Source organism: Musca vetustissima, unplaced genomic scaffold (genome assembly GCF_032173495.1).
Source record: "Musca vetustissima isolate MV318-11 ecotype Yass unplaced genomic scaffold, APGP_CSIRO_Mvet_v1 utg12350, whole genome shotgun sequence".
In the NCBI taxonomy this organism is placed as follows: domain Eukaryota; kingdom Metazoa; phylum Arthropoda; class Insecta; order Diptera; family Muscidae; genus Musca; species Musca vetustissima.
This window is the reverse complement of record NW_026879966.1, coordinates 37712-58772: the sequence shown is the minus strand read 5'-3', so window position 1 is coordinate 58772 and position 21061 is coordinate 37712. Positions and strand designations below refer to the sequence as shown.

The window sequence follows — 21061 nt, the reverse complement described above, 5'->3', positions numbered from 1 at the left end:
TCGATTTTACAACAACCGAGAAATCGTGTTTGACTAAAAAAAATTGTCGATTAGGGGATTCGACAAAATTCGACGTATATAACCCTAATGCATTCCCAAAGTACAAAGTGTGTTTAATTAGAAATAAAAGGTGTTGGAGTGAAGTTATAATAAAGAATTTCATTGAATTACCATAATGAATAATTAATTTGAAATTGTTTCGACAATTAGGGGAAAATTATCCCACTTTAGTGATTTTAAAAATATTTACCTTGTACGGATGTATGTGAGCACAGCATCGCATCAGCTGTCATTAGCAAACAGAAAAAAAACAATGCAAACAACGTCGTTACAAACCGAAAAATGAAGCAGACGCAATTTAAAAATTCTTAAAGCAAGTGTTTGATTCCAAATTGTGAATGAATTCAAATATAATAATTCAAATATAACTCTGGGCCTATTGCTGTGATGTTTTATTAGAAATTCCATTATTCAAATCTAAAGAAAGTGTAATATTCTGCTGCAGGTGTGAGATTGGTGAAAATTCAAAGTTATTTATGCAGCAACAAAGGCGCGCACAAACTGTCAAAAGTCAATGAATGAATTGGTTGGTCGTTGGTTTGTCGACTGAGAGACACAAACGCCAGAAGAGAGGGAGTGTATAACACGAGACAGAGAGATTTGGGGAATGTACGTTTGAAAAAACCAACAGCAGCAGCAGAACATTTTTGTTTTTTGCTTGTTGACTCCATTCGATTGGATTTTGTGGAGCAATCAACAACGTCTTTTAAATTTCAAAGAGGAGTAAATCTGTAGAATTTCGGATTTTGAAGTAGTATCCTTGCAGTAGTTGTTCTTCAATACGATAATAAAGCAACAACAACATAATTAGCCAATGAATAGTTATTTGAGTGTCAAGTGATTGCTGGCTAAAGACAAGATATAAAGCACAACAAAACGACGACGACGAAGATATTTATTTTTAAAATATAAAGCAGATAACACAAGCAGCAAGCTTAAGAAGAGAAATACAGAGTCGTCGTTGGTCGTCTACAATACCAAAAAAATAGAAAATAAAAATTAGCAAACATGTCGACAGCAGTTCCATTTGTGGCTAATTCCAGTGGCGGCGGTGGCGCTGGCGGCGATAGTGACATTGTATTGGCAGCCGCTTCGCGAGATTTGACTGGATCCCGTTTGTTCCAATTCTACATGGAGAGTTTTTTCAAAATTCCCAAAGATATTAAAAATGATATAATCTATTGCCAACGAGCACTGAAGGCTCACATCAAGGTTCATCAGGTGAGTAAGAGCGTGTTGCGGGGAAAAAATTGTAACAAAATGGCAAAAGTACTTAGTATGTATGGATGTGTAAATTTTTTTGTTAGTAGTAGCCAGGCAGTCATCTACGCACAGGTTGGTTGGACGTATGGATGGGATGGCCATTGTTTGAATAAAAAATCAGTTCTTTGTCATTTATTTTGTAATTGCCATTTTTTCTCGCTCTGTGCGAGAAATAAGTTCGATTATTGATTTATTAAAAAACTAATTTGTCTTTTGTTTTATTTTTTTCTGTTTTTTGTTTCATCATCATTTTGCTCGCTGGCCTTAATCATCAGATGGTCTTGGATGTGTTTCAACAGCAACCCGATGCAGTAAGTAGTAATCATAATTATTATCATTTATTTGTATACAAAAAGGATAACAAAGGATAATGGTGTAAGGAAAATAATTTTAAGGATACAACTAACTAAAGATGTTATCCTTATATAGGATCCAAGAGAATCCAATGGTGTGGTTTAATGTGAATATTTTTATTTTACGTTTTGCACACGTTTTTTTATTTTCTTTTGTGATTGAGGTAATGTTGTGCTACTTTATCATTATGGTCTTGTTAGGTGTTTGAGTTGGTTGGATGGTGGTTTACTTAGACAAAATTATGTTCAGAACTTTCACTTTTATTTGTACAAACTATTATTTGCTATGCAAATCCTTTTATATTTAAAACAGGACATTGTACGTGAATTTCCTATTTACTATATTGGGAACAACAATGAAAATTCTTGCCTTAATAGAAATAACGTTCAAAGTTTTTTTTTCATTTTTTACGCAGCACCAGAGACGTCACATGAACAACGTGTTTTTGTTGTCGTTTGTAATGAATTCCAATTTTGCAAAACAAAAAACCAAGCAAAGTAGTAGGGTGTGTTACATCCCATAATAATATTTTCATTAAAATACCTACAAAAATATGCGTAAATTTCAATTCCATCAATTAAATTGATAAACCCTATGTACTACATATATATTTTTAATATGTATATACATACATACACACAAACATCGCATTGAAAGATGTTGAGACTAAAGTATGTGACGTAGGCATCATTATTTTGGGGGAAATATATTATATTTTAATAAAATAGGGGGAGTTTAAATAAATTTTTCGGAAAACATATACCAAATGATGGTTTCCAAGGAAAAAATCCTAGAAAAATCCCCTTGCACAGTGGAAATCCTTAGCATTAGGATTAACTAAAAACAACAACAAGGAAAACTAATGTCATTCCCTATAAAGGCAATGAAGATAATTATCTGTTTTTTTTTTCAATTTCCAAGGATTAACAATGGTTTTTCTTTTTTCGTTGACCATATTACCATGAATAAAATCGTGGCATTAAATATTTGTCCATGAATTAACAAATTAGCAAATGTTGTTAGGTAATACTGTTTAGCCATGTATGTCAGTCTGGTCACATATTGGCAAACAATAAAACCAAGAATTTCATTTCTTTCATTTATTTGTAAAAAAACGATCGAAATAATTGTAAATTTTTTCCCAAAAAATACTTTTTTGAAGAATATCATCTGGCCATAGAATTTTTTGTTGTTTCATATCGCTCTGCTGTTTTACTCAGCAGAGCAGAGCAAGCAATCAAATCTAATGTCAAAAAATGACATTTCTCTTTTCTCTGGCTCTGGCAAAACGGCTGATGGTGATAGATGGCGCTCAAGTGCCAAACCAAAAACAACAAACAACTACTTGCTGAACGTTGTCGTTGATGTGTGTGTAAAATGGCGTTAAAACAGCAATCAGTAAATCAAATCAATCTTTTTTTATTATTTGAAGAAACTTAAATTACATTACAAAATTATTGGGGGGAAATTTGTTTTATGTTTAGGAATTGAATATCATTGAGGGATTTTCCCTTTTATTGTCGCAAATTTTTCGTGGCATGTGTCACCATTTTATTGAATTGACGGGTACTCCCTGTCCATCGATTACACTTTACATGTTCGATATCCAAAGCAAAATTGTGTCTTTTATCAATTTGCTTAAATTGGAATAGTTTTTGGCCCTTTACTATATAAAAAATATGAAGTAATAGAGGTGGAATTGTACTGCTTCCGGGAGTTAATAGAAATGTTAAGGGCAATGCGATTTTTCGGAAATTTTGCTTGAGTTCGATAGATTGTGTATCTATACCAAATGCACAACAACTCTGAATTCGGCCATTTTATAATTTACTTAAATATTAACATGATGATCGGCCTCTGGGGTATCTCAAGATCTGTACATATTTTCACAGAACAAATAAAAAATTTGCGACAATTTTTTATGAACTCAATAATATTGTAATTTCTTTTATTATCGGTGGAAAGATATTGATATTGCTATGTGCCACATAGCATAATCTGAGTGCGCCGATTGTTTCGGCTCATAGACCCCACTGTCGTGGAAACGGATATCACCATTTTGAATATTTTCATACTCGATTTGGGGAAGTTCCAAGTATTTCTTAGAAAAATATTTTATTAGGAAAATTTTTAAAAATGGTTCTTCATTTCAACATGTAGACATTTTGTCTTATTTCTAGTTTCATGGTGACGTAATGATCAATGCGTACAGTTGTTTTGGAAAGCAAACAAATCAAAGAATGAACAATTCTGTTTATTTTTGATACCTAGTTAAAAACAGAATAAATAAAGAAACTAACAAAATTAGCATTCCATAATTCTTGGTTTAACTAATTAATACCAGTACAAATTGGAGGTCAGGAGCCTAACACGTGCTTAACGCATATCTAATCTCATAGCTAATGACTGCATTAAAGGCCCTTTTTGTCCAGTGCTCATTTAGAGGCTATGCTACCCATTCTGGTGGCCCCCCATTCTCTTTACCTACATATTTCGCTGGGTTGAGACAGAACATTTGTTCCATAAGCCAAACTTAAAAAAGATTTCCAGGCGGGCCGATATTGCGCCCTGTTTTTCCAATTTGGAAGACCCTTCTGGTTTTTTATATGCCTTTTGAGCTGTGGCGTCCTTAACCATTGTAACAACATGACCTAGCCACCGTAGTCGGTACAGTTTGATACGTCGAAGTCGATGTCCGTATATTTGTGGTATAACTCGTGGTTCATTTGACGCAGATCAGTCCATTGATTTTTCTGAGATTTTTCCCCAGCGGAGATTTCAGCTCAGGGAGGTCCTTTCCGATTTAAGCTGCTGACTTTATTCCAGTTATATTTGTCCTGCATAGCGGTATTAATTTTGCAGGTATACCGAACACAGACATGACTCTAAACACCTTTGAGTGGATATTACTTTCGAATGCGGCTTTATAGTCGACATTTATTACCGCATTTATTACCACCTTTAAATAAATGTAATCGAATTAGATGAAGGAAGGTCTGTTAACACAACAGAATGCATTAAGTGGACACAATTATATTTACATTTGTATTACTGCCACGTGGGATATATTTCAACATTATTCGATCATCGAATCTATGGAAAATCTTTTGCTACAGTTTTTTTAATTCAAAATTGGTTAACTTTGGTGCCACGTAATCACTTTCACATTCCTGGCATATAACATCACAAGAGATCGGATAGTACGATAGGTTTAGTATAAAAATGCTCGGTTGTATAGAAACCACACAACTCGGAGAAATGTCATATAACGTTCCAGTAAAGAATATATCGCTCATTTGCTGCAAGACAGGCATAACTCAAAAAAGTGATTTTGTAGAAAATACGTTTTAACTTTATATGGGACAGATGAACTTCGACAGCTTCTCAATTAGAGTGTGTAAGAATATTCATATGAATTTTTACAATAATCGTGCATCATTAACTCGAAAATCACGTTCAATTTTGCAGCAATTGAGCGATATCTATAATATTTAAGATTTAAAAATAACTATTCCCGAAAGTTTTTCGAAGGGAAAAGGTTCTGAATGAGTTTGTGATCTGCAGCAATATCTTTGGCCTAATAATGTTAGATCCTAATGCACTATGTCTTTGAATTGGTGATACCATGTAATAATTATAATTATTCTACCATGTGCTGATACAAATACCATAAGAAGACTTTTTTCCATTTTTTCATACCCAAAATAAATCAAAATGTATACAATTCAAAGTCGTGTTTTGTCAACGAAACCATAGTGATGAACATAAATGGCCTAACAACATCCAGGATTTCTAACACGTGGTTTTGATTGTCAATCGATTTGTAGCAATAATTTTTTCCTATGTTTTCTTTTTTGAATCATGGAGTCCAATATTAAATCTTAGAAATATCTTAGCATATATCTGTTCCAAAATTTGGTACAGTCAATCCCTTGATTCCCTGATATTTATTTTCCACTCCAATAAAATGTTTACCGTCAGTTTCATTTCGAACATGGATCATTTTTTGGAAATGTTTACCTATGACAAGACGTTCAATTAAATACAACTGTGTCGTCTTGTAAATGAAAAACACGTGTGCACAGCTGCCAAACAACAAGGGATTTCCAATATTCCTCATCTCATATATCATATAGAAAAACAAAGACATTAATGTTTTCTAATTAGAATTTGCTTTTTGAATCTCGACTTTTGCTTTACATCAATGGATGAACCCGACTCCTCTCTCTTCTCCCCCATTTAAAAAACAAGACAAGTTGTGTGCAGCTGTCTTTTAAATATGACATTACTTTAAGTATACCAATATTAGGTGTGCTGTTTATACACATTTTACAAAATCGAAATCAAATCTATTTTTAGCATTTGTTGACAAAACAAATCTTGATTTGAAGATGTTTTTTTTTTCAAGTAGATAGATACAATCTTGATGATAATAGAAATTATGGAAGTACACGTTTTTACGGAACTGTACCCTTTTTCGATGTTTTCCATAGAATTTATTGTTTCATTATCTATTATAGAGCATTTAAATTCAGAATATCGCTACATAATCTATAAAATCTTTCCAATGCTCAAAACATTTTGTCAATTTTCTGCTTAAGAATTGCAATTAAAACAATCGCAACTCTATAGTGATGGCAACAGACAGACGCAAATAGATAAATTATTCTACTAAAATATCTATTTATTTCAAATCCAATCTTCCCATTCCAAATTTGTCAGAATTTGGATTCTAACATTGTGACAAATTTTATGTAAACCGGTTAAATAATTTGCCAATAGCGCTAGCCGCCAAGGTTAAGCACAACACCTTTGAATTCCATTGGAGGTTTTCTTGCATATATGAAAGTAATGGTGTACACGTTTAACTTCGCCCTGTCGTTGTTGTTACGTTTAGTTAAACAGTTATTACACTTTATATATAAATTGTATTTAAAACACCTACACATCATTTCAATCATGTAGTATTTTAGTTTAAATGAAGCAAATATGACTCATTATACTAAAGAGATTGACCAATTCGGTTTTCTGTTTTGTATTTTGCAACTAACAGATATTTTTGTCTCCCCCTCCCAAAAAAAAGCAAAAAAGAATATCAGTTTGTGCGAGCGAGCGTAAGTGGTTACAATCAATTGGATAAGTTTACATACATATATGTATGTATAACAACAACATTTAGGTGACATGGGGATACATACATAGTTTTGTTTTCCATTTGATGGTCAAAGGAAGATCGTCAAAAACCAACCCAAAATGTTAGGTTATATTTTCCTTGTATGGATATTTTCGGCCACCTTAGTCCTTTTCGTGTGATTTCACGAAATTGTTGTTTTTGTTGCAGTTTTCAATAGATCGCCATTTTGTAGCTGATGCTAATTTTTATTTTCTCACCTAAATATCAACACATACACACAGTATTTAATTGTTGTTGCAATTATTATGTTATACGCTCTTTGGTTTATTGTTTATCATGTACTGATATGTAGTATATGTTCATGTATACCTGTGTGTGTGCGCGAGAGTTTTATTTTTGCCATTTATTTATTTAAGGTCGTTAATTTGTTATTGTTGTTCCCTACGGTTTGGTGTGGTGTTTTCCTCTCAGTCTCGTTTAGTTGTTATATATGAACGAACGTTTGTCTGTGTGTGTGTGCGTATGCTGCTTGTGAAGAATATATAATATATGCACATATATATTATGAATATATTATATACATTATAAAATGTATGTATATACTTTCTTTGTGTAGATCATTTAATCTATAACCAATCAACATACATACACACTACTTATGTACATATGTTCCAATCACGTTTTTTAAAATAAACAACCAATATACCATTATCTTAATTATCATTTCCCTAAACAAACGATAATTATCATTAAATATCATAATCTTAATTATTTATACCTGTTGTTGGAGGAGGGAGGGTTGTATTTTTATACAAATTGAGGGTAATGGTTGAGTTGTATTTGCTTGACACTTCTGTGACATTTCGCTTAAGGGCAACTTAGACTAATGGATTTCTTAACAGTTTTAGAAGACGTTACCCACGAACTATACCCCGTTAGAAGAGGGGGTATCATAAATGTATGTTGTATATCAAAGTAGATCTGAGTCTAAGTAGATCTTCAAATTACAGCAACCTGGAATTTGCAAAGACTTCTCAGATGGCAATGACCTTTTTCCACTATTTTACAGTTATAGTAGGCGTTCATAACTAGAACTATGCCCTCTTAGAAGAAAATGTCATTCATAAATGCATATGACACGTTAAAGTAGGTCCGACACTAAGTAGATCCTCAAATTATCAGTGATCTGGAATATGTCAAGACTTTTTGGGACATTCTGTGTATGTTACAAGACCAGAGGTGTTCGAAATCCAGAGCATGGCAACAAATCAAGCTCTTCGGTATATTTCTTGTTCATGTCAAGTTGAGATTAATAATCGTACTTCAATCACATAAAATGAATGCTTGACCTTCGTAAGGGAACTCCTTCTAAACTAGAGATAATTATTATTTGGTTGGAGGATCTTGTAAATATATTTCCTCACGAAATAAGTTCGCTTTGAACAGACACATTTCCTTCATAGATCGATGCCACTTCCATAGTTATCTTTACCTTATCATAACCATGATTTCTCATGACTTCCTAAAGAAAAAATCTATTAATCCCATAATTTCCTTTTTCAGGATCCCCAACAAAAGAAACGCATTATAGATGAGCTGGAATCGGAAATCTATGAAATCAATGCTGAACAAAATTTTCTTCTACTTCGTTTACGTCGTGTTATTGATCAATTCTATAAAATGCTTAAAAAGAATGGCATACCAACAGATGTCAATGCCACCAATGCTATGGTTTCCAGTGAAATTGTACCACTAATTAGTGGTACCAATGAGATAGCACCCATAACGGTGACCTATCGTAACAGTGAAGAAAAACTAATTGAGAAATATTTTGAGGTTCAAAAAGAACCACAGCAACAACAAGAAATGATGTCAATGATGGCCTCACCACCATCTCCTCCAACGCAACAAATGCGTCATAAGGAACCACCAACATGTGTGGAAATTATCAATTTAGATGATGATGGCAATATTTTGGAACAAATTGCCAAGACCCAACAGCAAAGGCAGAGGGGTCAAAAACGTGAATATCCCAACAATAGCAGCGGCAGTGCCAATACAAATGGCGGAGAAAGTTTATTGAAGAAATTTGAAATGGTTGTGACAAGTGCATCGTCGAGTCCATCACAAACTTCGCTATTGAAACCCATGAATCAACGTGTAGCCAATGAAGTGGTGCCGCCACCACAAGTAGTGGTCGATGTGAAACCCAAAATTGAAAAGGCTACCACATTGGCTGATATTTACAATCAACGTAGACAGGAGAAGGAAGAGGAACAGCCGGTGTCCACAAATGTAAAAATGAGTCGTATGAATTTGAGACAGGCCTTAAAGAGAGCCCAAGCAGCTGTTCGCGGACCAGCAGTTGTGACAGCACCAGCTCCAACTCCAGTAACACTACCTCCACCACCACCGCCACCACCTCAACCCGTGGCTGTGGTTCCGACCAAACCACCTGCTACCAAGGGTAGACCATCAAAGGCTTCCATTGCTGCTGCCGCCGCTGCAGCAGCCGCAGCTGCTAAGCTACGCAAATCACCTGAAGTGTCTTCTTCCTCGGAAGAAGGTACACCCGAAAGGGGTCCCACACCACCGCATGCCTATTGGCCAGATGAATTGGAAGAAACTCGAACCAAGGCTGAAGAATATGGCCAGGAAATGTTTTTGAGAATATTTGATTTATTTACACCTGAGATGTATGCCCATATGCAGCAAAGGCGGTCCAAACGTCGTCGTCGTTGTGTTCAAAATAACAGTTATCACTATGGGGTAAGTTGAAAGAACAGAGGTCCCAGCAAAATACATTTTATTGATGATTAATTATCTCTCTGTTTCTTGTTTTACAGGCCTCTGGTACCAATTACCACGAACCCGAGGCGAAAAAGAAACGCAAAGCTTTTCTATTGTCACCACAAGTTAAGAAAGCCATACCCAACAAACGCAATAAAAGGCGTAGTGCTGATAATGCTTCCGATGTTAATTCCGCACCACCATCACGTTCAGCTTCCAGTAGTCCACAAGAAGATAAACGCACTTGTAATGAATGCTTCAAGGGTGGCTTCATTCTCGAGCAATGTGAACAATGCAAATCCCACTATCATCCCCAGTGCCAACGTGAAGAAGATGCACCCACAACTCAGGACCCAAAGGAGATTTTAAGTGAAACGAAAATATGCCCAGCATGTAAAAGAAGCAATGATAAATTATTAGAAAAAGGTTTGTCATGTTCTACCTCCATCTCTTCTGCTACATCGTCGACATCCTCAACGTTGTAATACAAACAGAAATTTAAATAAATAAAATGTATATTTTTTTCTTTTTTCCATTGTTATTAACTATTTATGTTTTGTTATTCTTCTTCTTTTTTTTGTATAAACCAATAGCAATTTTACTCAATAAAAAACTACAAAATACTGCACATGTATTGAAATTGAAACTGGCTCAGGAAAAAGATCGTCGTGAAGTTTTACAACGCACGGGCAAAATGTATAAAATACAAATGAATAATCTATTTAAAATTGTTGATTCACTGAAAACGGAAAACAACTCACACACAACAATTACCACCAGAAGCTCTGGAAATATTAATATTATAGAATTAGATTAGATTTTCTTTATCGCTTCCATTAATATGATTTTCCTCCATTTACATTGTTTGGAAATTGCTTTTATGTTCTAACTTCTATTGAAAAAGTTTCCCCTAAATTTGCTCTATTCCTTCCTATCCCTAGTTTAATTTTAATTTATAGTTTATGTATACATAACAAATACTTATATCATTATGTTGTTGTAAAGCTGTCGTTTATATTGTTTTTTTTTTACTTTTTACATTTACGCATTTACTTTATATACTTAAAAAAATATTTGTATTTACTAAACAAATTATGTTAAATTTTATTCCATTTTACATTTTTTCTGTTTTTTTTTTAGTTTAATAATCATTATTATTATTAGAAGTCACAATGTTCCATAAGTTTTTTCTTCTTTTTTTGAATAAAATTCTGCAAGAATATTTAAATGCTTATTGTATATTTTTGTTTGTTTTGTTTACTATAGTTTAATCCCAAATTATGTGAATCTAGAACAACCCTATTTATTATTTTAATTATCTCATGATAATACAACTGTATAGAGCGAACATAATATATCACAAATTAGCTGCTAGCATATATGTTGAAGGATATTATTTAAATTTTTTTGTACAGAAAAATATAATCTTTTTTTTCGGCTTGGGGTCACGCTATTCGGTACGCCGAACTATTAAAAATTTAATTTCAATCAGACACTCATTCGAAACACATATGGATGCTATGGCTGCACCTGCACTAATTTCAACAAAACGCAATAACGTCATTCAAGTCTCAATTTGATACGTTGTGTAAAATTTCGTGTTAAACAGACCAACATTAGGGGTTTGGTGCAGCATTTATGTAAAATCGGACGAATATATATATATATATATATATATGTATGGGGGCTATATCGAAATCTGAACCGATTTTACCAAAACTTACCACCCATGATTCTAGACTTAATTCAGTATCCATGCCAAATTTCCTGCAAATCGAAAGATTTGGTTCACTATTTACATTAAATTGGACAAAAAATATATGGGAGCTATATATACATCTGAACCGACTTTCACGAAATTTAACACACATCGTTCTAGACTTAATTCAGTAAACTATGCCAAATTTCGTGCATATCGAAAGATATATAGGGACTTTGGTGCACCATTTACATAAAATCGGACGAAAATATATATGGCAGATATATCTAAATCTGAACCGATTTTCCCGAAACTCACTATTCATCATTCTAGACTCAATTCAGTACGCTATGCCAAATTTTGTGCAAATCGAAGGATATAAAGATACTTTGATGCACTATTTACATTAAATCGGACGAAAATATATATGTGAACCGAGTTTCGCGAAATTTAACACATATCGTTCTATATTTAATTCAGTACACTATGCCAAATTCTGTGCAAATCGAAGGATATAAAGGTACCATTTACATAAATCGGTCAAAAATATATATGGGAGCTATATCTAGATCTCAACCGATTTTCACGAAACTTGGCAGACATCACTCCAGGTTCAGTTCAGTACGTTATGTCAAATTTCGTGCAAATAGAAATATATATAGAGACTTTGGTGCACCATTTACATAAAATCTGACGAAAATATATATCGGAGCTATATCTAAATCTGGGCCGACTTTCACGAAACTACGCCAAAATTCATGTAAATCGAAGGATATATAGGGACTTTGGCGCACCATTTCCGTTAAATCGGACGAAAATATATATGGGAGCTATAGCTAAAACTGAACTGATTATTTCCCAATTTCAATAGGGTTCGTCCTTGGGCCAAATAAATGACCTGTGCCAAATTTCATCCAATTCGAATCATAAATGCGACCTGTACTTTGTTTACAATTTAACATGGACAGACAGGCGGACGGACAGACATCCATAAATCGTCTTAAAAAGTGATTCTATGCATATTCTCAAAACCATGTGTCTGTACCACAGTGTGGTGAAGGGTATAAAAGAAAGTCCAAAGGTCAACAATAATTTTCAACGAAAAATATAATCACCAATCTCTCTAGCAATGAACGGAAAATCTTAAATTTTAACCTTTGGATCTTCGAATTTCAATATTAAAAAAAGGAGGATCTAGATACATAATAAACTCTAAAATCTGAAAATATTAACTCATTGTAATCAGGGAATCAAGAACCAATTTGACAATTTATGTTTGGTGTGGTGAATATAAGTCCATTAAAATCTCATAGAGGTCCAAACAAGTTATAAATAACCCAATGTGAATAATTAAAAGAATTTATGGGGAATCCAGTCGTGCCTCAAAATGCCAGAAGAGGTTTTTCTAAAGACCCCATCTTCGGATTTAATGTAGGTTTGGTAAAGTATTACGATGTGTAAACCATGTTTCAAATTGGGTATGGAATTCGCTTCAAAATGAACTCTCTGCATTTACACAATGGGCTGAGGTAGGAGACGTCGTCGTCGTTTTATATAGTGGACCTCTCTGTTGTGGAAACGACACCCAGACATTTATCCACATTTGTGTTTTCCAATTTTTCTTTTACAAATACATAATTAAAAGCTGGGCTCACAGGCTATGTAAAAATATTTGTTTTCAAAATGTTCAAAATTTTGAATCTTGACCTAAAAGGAATAATAATTTCTAAAACAAATCTTATTTATATGTATGTACAGTTGTATTAAATTTATATTCAAGTATATTTTCATGATGGTGGTTTAATATAATCTATAAATATATGAAAACATAGATTTGTTGGTCTTAGACTTCTTAAAAACAGTTTATTTCTTTATTGGGCTTACAATTTCATAAAAAAGCTATATTTAAATGTATAGTATTTTTTGTTATAAATAACGATTATAAACGGCCAATAATATGAATGCACCCAGTCCTAATATTGTCATCGTGTTCTTATGATTTATTAACGATTCACCACTATTGCACAAATCACCTTGACAAAAACACATATAGACTTTTTTATAATTGTAAATTGTATTGGCGCATCGATCCTGATTGTCATCGGGTCCACGTTGTACGCACATGCGTTGTATGGCCTGATCGTAATCTGTAAAAAAATAAAAGGATATCGTACGATTACAATTTATAAATATAAAAAAAATCGACACAGTTCGAACTATAGAGGAAATATATGTGAATATTGTAACAAATGATAAACTTAGAAATTGAAACATTTAGGGAAACACTGACTAACGTAAACTGTATATAACTTAACCTTATTTTCACATGACTAAACAAACAAATGCATTCTAAATGCATGCAAGAAAGAAATAATCTTAAAAGTAATTTTTTTGTTCGTTCTCACGCCTCTCAATCCTGCTCTGCCGACTACCTTCCTATACATAGGGAGCGCGTCCGGAGTATCGGCTACACGTAGATCATCAGCCGGCAAAAATGACAACTGCTGCTTAAAAATCGGGGACTACTGTTTCCATGTCCAGTATAGAATATAATATTGCGTATGTTATTATATATTACACATAAAGACCTCAGTACACCAGTTCAAAGTTACGACTTCTTCAAGAAAGGACCAAAAAAATTAATTCTCACGTAAGAAAGGGTGAATAAATCAGGCCTCAATTTAATAATAAAACCGCTATTAACATAAGAGCACCTACTTTCATAAGGTGGAAGTAATTGAGATGGTAAAAAATCGAAACTGAACTTGAACTGACTCAATTTTATCAGAGTGAAATTTATAAAAATGAATTCCAAAAAATGCAACCATATTCGAGGACAGGACGAACTATACTAACAAATATTCTTTTAGTAACGCAAGGGTCGTCAAGCTCTATCTGTGCATTTTGGCATTACATTTTCTCTAGATACATACCATCAACAGCATAAGTACCACCGCCTTCGATTACTTTACCACACCAGCCGGATGCACATGGTATTGCCGTAACACCAGATTCTTTTTCCACATCAGTGGCATTGAATGTGAAAGGATCCTTACAACTGCCTAATTCTCCACGGGAACGACATTGAAAACAACGTCGAAGTAATGCTGAAATAAAATAAAACAAATGTTAAAATTAAATTAATTAAAATTAAGGTCAGTTAACACTCTTTTTAGAGATGACCAAAAATCAATAACTTGTGTATTTACTGATCGCAAACATAAACTACATGAAAACGATCATGTCCTGGTTAACTAACACATAAGGCGTGGAATCCCTAAATGTTTGTTCTTGAGAATAAGAATCCACAAAGTCGGACTGTTGTTTGTGGTTTATGGTCCGGCGGGTTTAGAAAGTAATTCGCACCGAAGTAAATGGGAAGGAGGTCTTCTATGATCTAATACAACTCCTAGGTATGTGCGTTTTGGGTTCCAATTGAAACTGGAACAAGAGTACAGGTCGCATTTATAATCCGATTTGGATGGAATTTGGTACAGTTCAGTTGTTAGGCCCAAAGACGAACTCTATTGAAATTGGGGAAAATTGGTTCAGATTTAGATATAGCTCCCATATATATTTTCGTCCGATTATATGTAAATGGTGCACCAAAGTCCCTATATATATATATTATTTTTCGATTTGCACAAAATTTGGCATAGCGTACTGAATTGAGTCTAGAATGATGTTTGCTAAGTTTCGTAAAAATCGGTTCAAATTTGGATATAGCTCCCTTATATATTTTCGAGCGATCCTGAACTAAGTTTGGAAGATATAATAAGATGTGCAAAGTTTGAATGAAATCGATTATTCCCTTCGAGAGTTATCGTGTGCCCTAGCCAACTAGACAGTCGGACATTTGTAAATGGACTCCAAATTTTCGAAAAAATTATTTGGCCTAAAACCAATATTTCGATGAGCAACATTTTCACCGTATCAAAGTGTATATACCCTCATTAGCCATAAGGCTGAGGCTATAAGAATTATACTTGGAATCAAGTTGAATGTGTGTCCCTAGATTTTTATTATAACTTGTATTTATAACTCGATTTAAACCGAGCTTGGTTGTATGGACACAATATCCGGTCGATCGGGTAGAGGTACTAAGATTGGAGGACCATTCGAAGGCCCATATCATGGACTACTTTGATAATATAATTAAATTTTTGTAATCACGACGTCAGTCGCTTTAAATTGTAATTGACTATGAGAATTTTAACAAGTGAAAAAAGCGTTAAGTTCGGCCGGACCGAAATTTGTATACCCTCCACCATAGGTATACTAACAGATACTAGCATCAAAAATATAGGGTACATACCCAAAAGTGGACCTATACCGAAAATTCAATGTACACAAAATATAAATTTCAGTAATTTTTAATGGATATTTTTCCTGAAAACCCCAGAAAGTGGTTCGATATTGACGACGCATGGTTGGATGGAACATCTCCAAAATACTGCAATTAAGAGGTCACAGTTATATAAGGCCATCACCAATATACAAATGTTTTATTTCGGCCTTATTGAGAACAGATATAGCTCTATTTCGAAATTAACATTTTTGCATCAGAATATATTTCTTTAAGCTAAATAATAAAAATACCGAAAATCGGTAGGTATCATCGTCCGCAGTTGAAATAATTACAACAGACTACAAAATACCAGATTTCAGTGAATTCGGTTGAAAAACGCGCTCAAGAACCTCAAAATACCGAAATTTGGGGGGTACCCTGATATGGGAGCTATACCCTAACTTGGACGGATAAAGCCAATCTTCGAACTTGATCAGCTTGCACATAAAATACTCTATGCTAAATTTTGGAATGTGTTCCATAATTTTGTATTATTACTTACATTTAAAGCCCGATATAAACCAAGCTTGGTTGTATGGACACAATATACGGTCGATCGGGTAGACATACTAACATTGTAGGCTTATATCATGGACTACTTTGATAATATAATTAAATTTTTGTAATCATGACGTCAGCCCCTTTAAATTGAAATTGACTATGGGAATTTTAAAAAGTAGGGGGAATACAAGGGCCCAGCTGTAGTTTGGAGGTTCATATGCCCGGAAGAATGAATTTGACTTGTTCCATTTAAAGTTCTAATCGTCTAGGAAATACACTGAATAACTTAATATCCCTGTTGATATGAATTCTACCCAAATAAATTAAATCATAAAAAGATTTTTTATCTTTTATAATATTCTGTTTTCATTGTCAAATTCCAATACAAGATTCTTTGACATTTTCAATGTGACTGGTTATTTGCAGAATCATAATATGATAGCATTTAAAAACAAGTATCACACCTTTATTAAAAAAACAACAAATTTGTATAGGAGTGTATGTGACACGGTTTACACTCTTGGGTTCTTTTGCTTAGTGGGACTTTCCACACAGACAGTGCAGAGGAAATGAGAAGTTAATCATTCGACGACATTGAGGTTACTCTTGGGACTGACACAATAACGACTTACTAATTATTTTTCTTCTTTTCGTTACTCACAGCTATACAAAGAAAAGTCAGCGGAATGACGAATAAAATAAACCCATAACAGTTAGTTATATTATCTTCCAAAAACACACAAATAACAACAACTAAAAACACAACCTGGTACCACCGTTCCAAATATTTCATTTAGCCAACAAACAGTGCGTACAGCACCTACAATACCACACAACAATTCACTTTTCTTTCATTTTTACAAACATATTTGTATGTATGTACATTTGTATGAAATGGTAAGTACGTACATACATACCTAAATGTCTGTTTAGTAGTTGGCTATGAAACATAACAAAAGACTTCAATAAGACACGAACTCGATTACTTGTTGACCACTTTCCACAACGTTTTCAGATTTCGTAGTTTTTTTTAAGGATTTTCTTCGCACTTACCATCCGAGGAATTAAATAAACTTAACAAAATTATTATCACAGTTAATTGAACACTAAATTTGAGCATTTTTGTTGTAGATTTTGTATTTATGCACTATTTTTGCTGCTAAATTTTATTTTCCCATTAATCCGTTTATGCAGAGTGGCAAATAAACATTTCCTGAACTTGTTCGATTGACAACTAAGAAAAGGTTTCGGTAATGCCACATCTTAAATAAATGGTACAGTTGATTAGTGTTGCCAACACATATTAATTGACAATGTTATAACTGTTCACCGGTAGATGGTAGTTAAGGGGAATTGGTAACATTTTAATTGTGTGATTTAACAACCTTAGTACAAACTGTGTTATCGACATTCATAGGAGAGTTTCTGTGATAACAATATTAAATTGGGGAATATATTTGAAAATAAAAGCGTCTTCGGTAAATTCATGTGTTTAATGTTCAACGTTCAATCGTAGATGTCGCTATGTAAAGACAGACATTCAAAGAAAAATGCAATTTTGTAGATAAATGATGTTTATTATTTTATAACAGTAAGGAAAGTAGTAAAGTCGGTCGTGGCCGACTATATGATACACTTCACCACTTTGGGTATATTCAACAGATGGAATCCTAACAGACGTCGCATTTTTGAAGTACCATTAAAATGAAAATTTTAATTTGGTCAAATATAGAGTTGCTTCTTACAATGGGACAAAATCAAGTAAATAATTTTGAAGCAAAATATCGAAATCAAACCCGATTTCATCGAAACTTGTCACAGGTTTGGTTGTACTAATTTCAGTATGTTTTATATATATCGGCCACATTTGGGTGCATCATTTACTTAAAATCGGATGAAAATATACAGTGGTGGTCACAGAATTAAAACATTTACTGTGGTAAACATTTTTTGATCCGCCTTCGATTCGTTTGAAGTATTTTTGAAAATTTTTTAATTCAGAACACTTCGATATACTGCACTTAAGAGATTTTGTGTGAAAAAAGAAACTTTTTGCGTGCAATTTTTCCATAAATAACGTTTTTTATGAAAATACATCGACTTTGAAGTGGCCATATAATTAAAACATTGTGTGGGATTTTTTACTTTACTGCAATTTTTGAAAACATTTTTAGAAAATCTCTTTAATTTAGTTAAATTATGTAAAATAAGCACCGATAAAATCATTTCCAGATAAAATTTTTTGAAAAAATCTGTAAAATCTATAAAAATTGACAACCATTTGTACAGTACACCTTACATTCAGAAAATCACGCTTATTATAGAAAATAAATATCCGAATGCACCAGAAATTGCTAGAATTAGTTGAAAACAATAAATAATCCTCAAAATAAATAAATATTTGAAATAAAAACTCAAAAAATGGGAATTAACCTAAAGTAACGATGCAATTTCAATAGCCTTTACTGAAGAAGGCCGGAATATTTTTGTAGTATGTGAGAAAAAATCGATTGATATTGGTATTTATTATACCAAATCAATTTATCATAAAATATATCTGTCAGAACAGAACGAACAGAGATCAACGCCTAGGTTGACGAGTAAAAGTTTCAAGCACACAGCAGTATGTTTGATGGTGTGATGATGGTATGATGCTTAGTTTACATAATTTAACTAAATTAAAGAGATTTTCTAAAACTATTTTCAAAAAATGCAGTAAAGTAAAAAATTCCACACAATGTTTTAATTATATGGCCACTTCAAAGTCGATGTATTTTCATAAAAACCGTTATTTATGGAGAAATTGCATGCAAAAAGTTTCTTTTTTCACACTAAATCTCTTAAGTGCTGTATATCGAAGTGTTCTGAATTAAAAAATTTTCAAAAATACTTCAAACGAATCGAAGGCGGATCAAAAAATGTTTACCACAGTAAATGTTTTAATTCTGTGACCACCACTGTATATGGGAGCTCTATCCAAATCTGAACCGATTTCAACAAAACTTTCCACACTTCAGTACCATGTGCAAAATTTTGTGTCAACCGGCCTAAATTTGTGTCTTTGGTGCACCATTTACTTAACATTATAAATGCGACCTGTACTTTGTTTACAATTTAACGTGGACAGACAGACGGACGGACATGCATATTCTCAAAAGGAAACATGTGTCTATCTCGTTTCCTTTTGTCTGTTACAAACATATGCACAAAGACATTATACCTTGTACCACAGTGTGATGAAATGGGTATAAAAAGGGTGTGCCAATATAGAAAGCGCAAAGCATTCTTACAGGATCATATCCTTATCAGGGATGGAAAAATCATAATAATAGTACATTTGTACATACGAATGTCCCGACGTAACCCCGAGACCATTTCAGTACCATTCCAATCATTCATTAATCCCTTTTTTATACCCTCCACCATAGTATGGAGGGTATATTAGTTTTGTTTTTCCGTTTGTAACACATCGAAATAATCATTTCCGACCCTATAAAGTATATATATTCTTGATCAGCGTAAAATTCTATGACGATATAGCCATGTCCGTCTGTCTGTTGTAATCACTCTAGCGTCTAAACGAATGGAGATAGATCGCCAACATTTTGCATAGAGTCGTCTTTTGTCTGCAGGCAGGTCAAGTTCGGAGATGGGCTTTATCGGTCCACGTTTAGGCATAGCTCCCATATAAGGGTACCCCCAAATTTTCGGTATTTTGGGGTTCTTGAGCGCGTTTTCAACCGAATTCGCTGAATTTTGCTACATTGGGTTCTTATAGGGTACTTAATATCACCACAAAAAATTATAAATATAGGTCCACTTTTTCTGGTAGCCCCCATATAACGGTACCTCCTAATTCGCAGTATTTTGGGGGATTTGCTCGTATTTTTCCGCCAAATTAGCTGTAATTTAGTATTTTGAGTTCTTAATAGGTACAAAATATCTCCACAAAAAATTATGAATATAGGTCCATATTTTCGGATAGCCCCCATATAAGGGTACCCCCAATTTTCGGTATTTTGGGGTTCTTGAGCGCGTTTTTCAACTGAATTCGCTGCAATTTGGTATTTTGTAGTCGTATATGGTAACAAATCTCCCTACCAAAAATTATTAATATTCGCCCCATTTTGGGGTAGTCCCCATATAACCCCCTTTTTTATATTAAAATAGTTATCTGATTTGGTCCGCGATTTGAATTTGGTTCTAAGACTCTGTTGAAATCATTTCACCTGCGGAGGATAGCTAGATAAAAATTAGAACGTAAGGTTCGATAATGAACTATAGCCGTATTTAGATCTAGCCCCTGTGTGGAGGTTCCAGAATGAGTGAACCGATATTCCCCATCTTCGAATTTGAACTATGTTTGGAAGAAATAATAAGATGGACAAAGTTTGGATGAAATCTAAATTTTCTGAAACGGATGGGGTCTAGAACCAATATTTCGAAAAGGCACATTCTCACCGTGTTAATGTGTATACACCCTCATTAGCCAAAGGCTGAGGGTATATTTATCCATTAACATTTTCTGAAATTTGTATTATGGTTTGCATATTCCACTTTTTGGTATGTTCCCTATATTTTCATTTCTAGTACCTGTCAGTATATCTATGGTGGAGGGTATCCAAAGTTCGGCCCGGCCGAACTTAACGCTTTTTCACTTGTTATTGTTCTGACCGCCAAGAGCATTGCAGATGAAGTTATTGATGACAAAACGAAAATTTTATTATTAGCTTTCGATAAAAGGGGTAGTTGACCTAATTTTAAAATGAAGCACTGTTCTACATTTCTAATGTTCCCCAACCACCGGCCGGAATTGAAATCGTAATGTGTTAACATAATGATCAATTGGGAACAGATTCTGACCACAACTACCCCAAGGAACTGGATGTAACGCTCGGCAGTCTTTTCAAAT

At 33.7% G+C, this 21061-nt stretch overlaps 2 protein-coding genes across 2 annotated transcripts; one reads left to right on the top strand and one right to left on the bottom strand.

The window, feature by feature from the left end:
• Positions 1–1056: 1056 nt before the first annotated feature.
• Positions 1057–9942, top strand: LOC133325215 (neurofilament medium polypeptide; the record flags this gene model as incomplete). The annotated part of the gene is made up of 5 exons (XM_061533997.1): positions 1057–1281; positions 1599–1634; positions 8375–8609; positions 8658–9580; positions 9658–9942. Coding segments are annotated over exons 1-5 (1692 nt in total), but the record flags the coding sequence as incomplete, so codon positions are not given.
• A 3284-nt stretch (positions 9943–13226) lies between these two features.
• LOC133325214 (uncharacterized) lies at positions 13227–17286 on the bottom strand. Its single transcript, XM_061533996.1, has 3 exons — positions 17203–17286; positions 14234–14407; positions 13227–13447 (listed from the first exon to the last, which is right to left on the bottom strand). Exons 1-3 carry the CDS (start codon positions 17267–17269, stop codon positions 13227–13229), a joined length of 462 nt encoding a protein of 153 aa, XP_061389980.1. The 5' UTR covers positions 17270–17286.
• Between the last annotated feature and the right edge of the window lie 3775 nt (positions 17287–21061).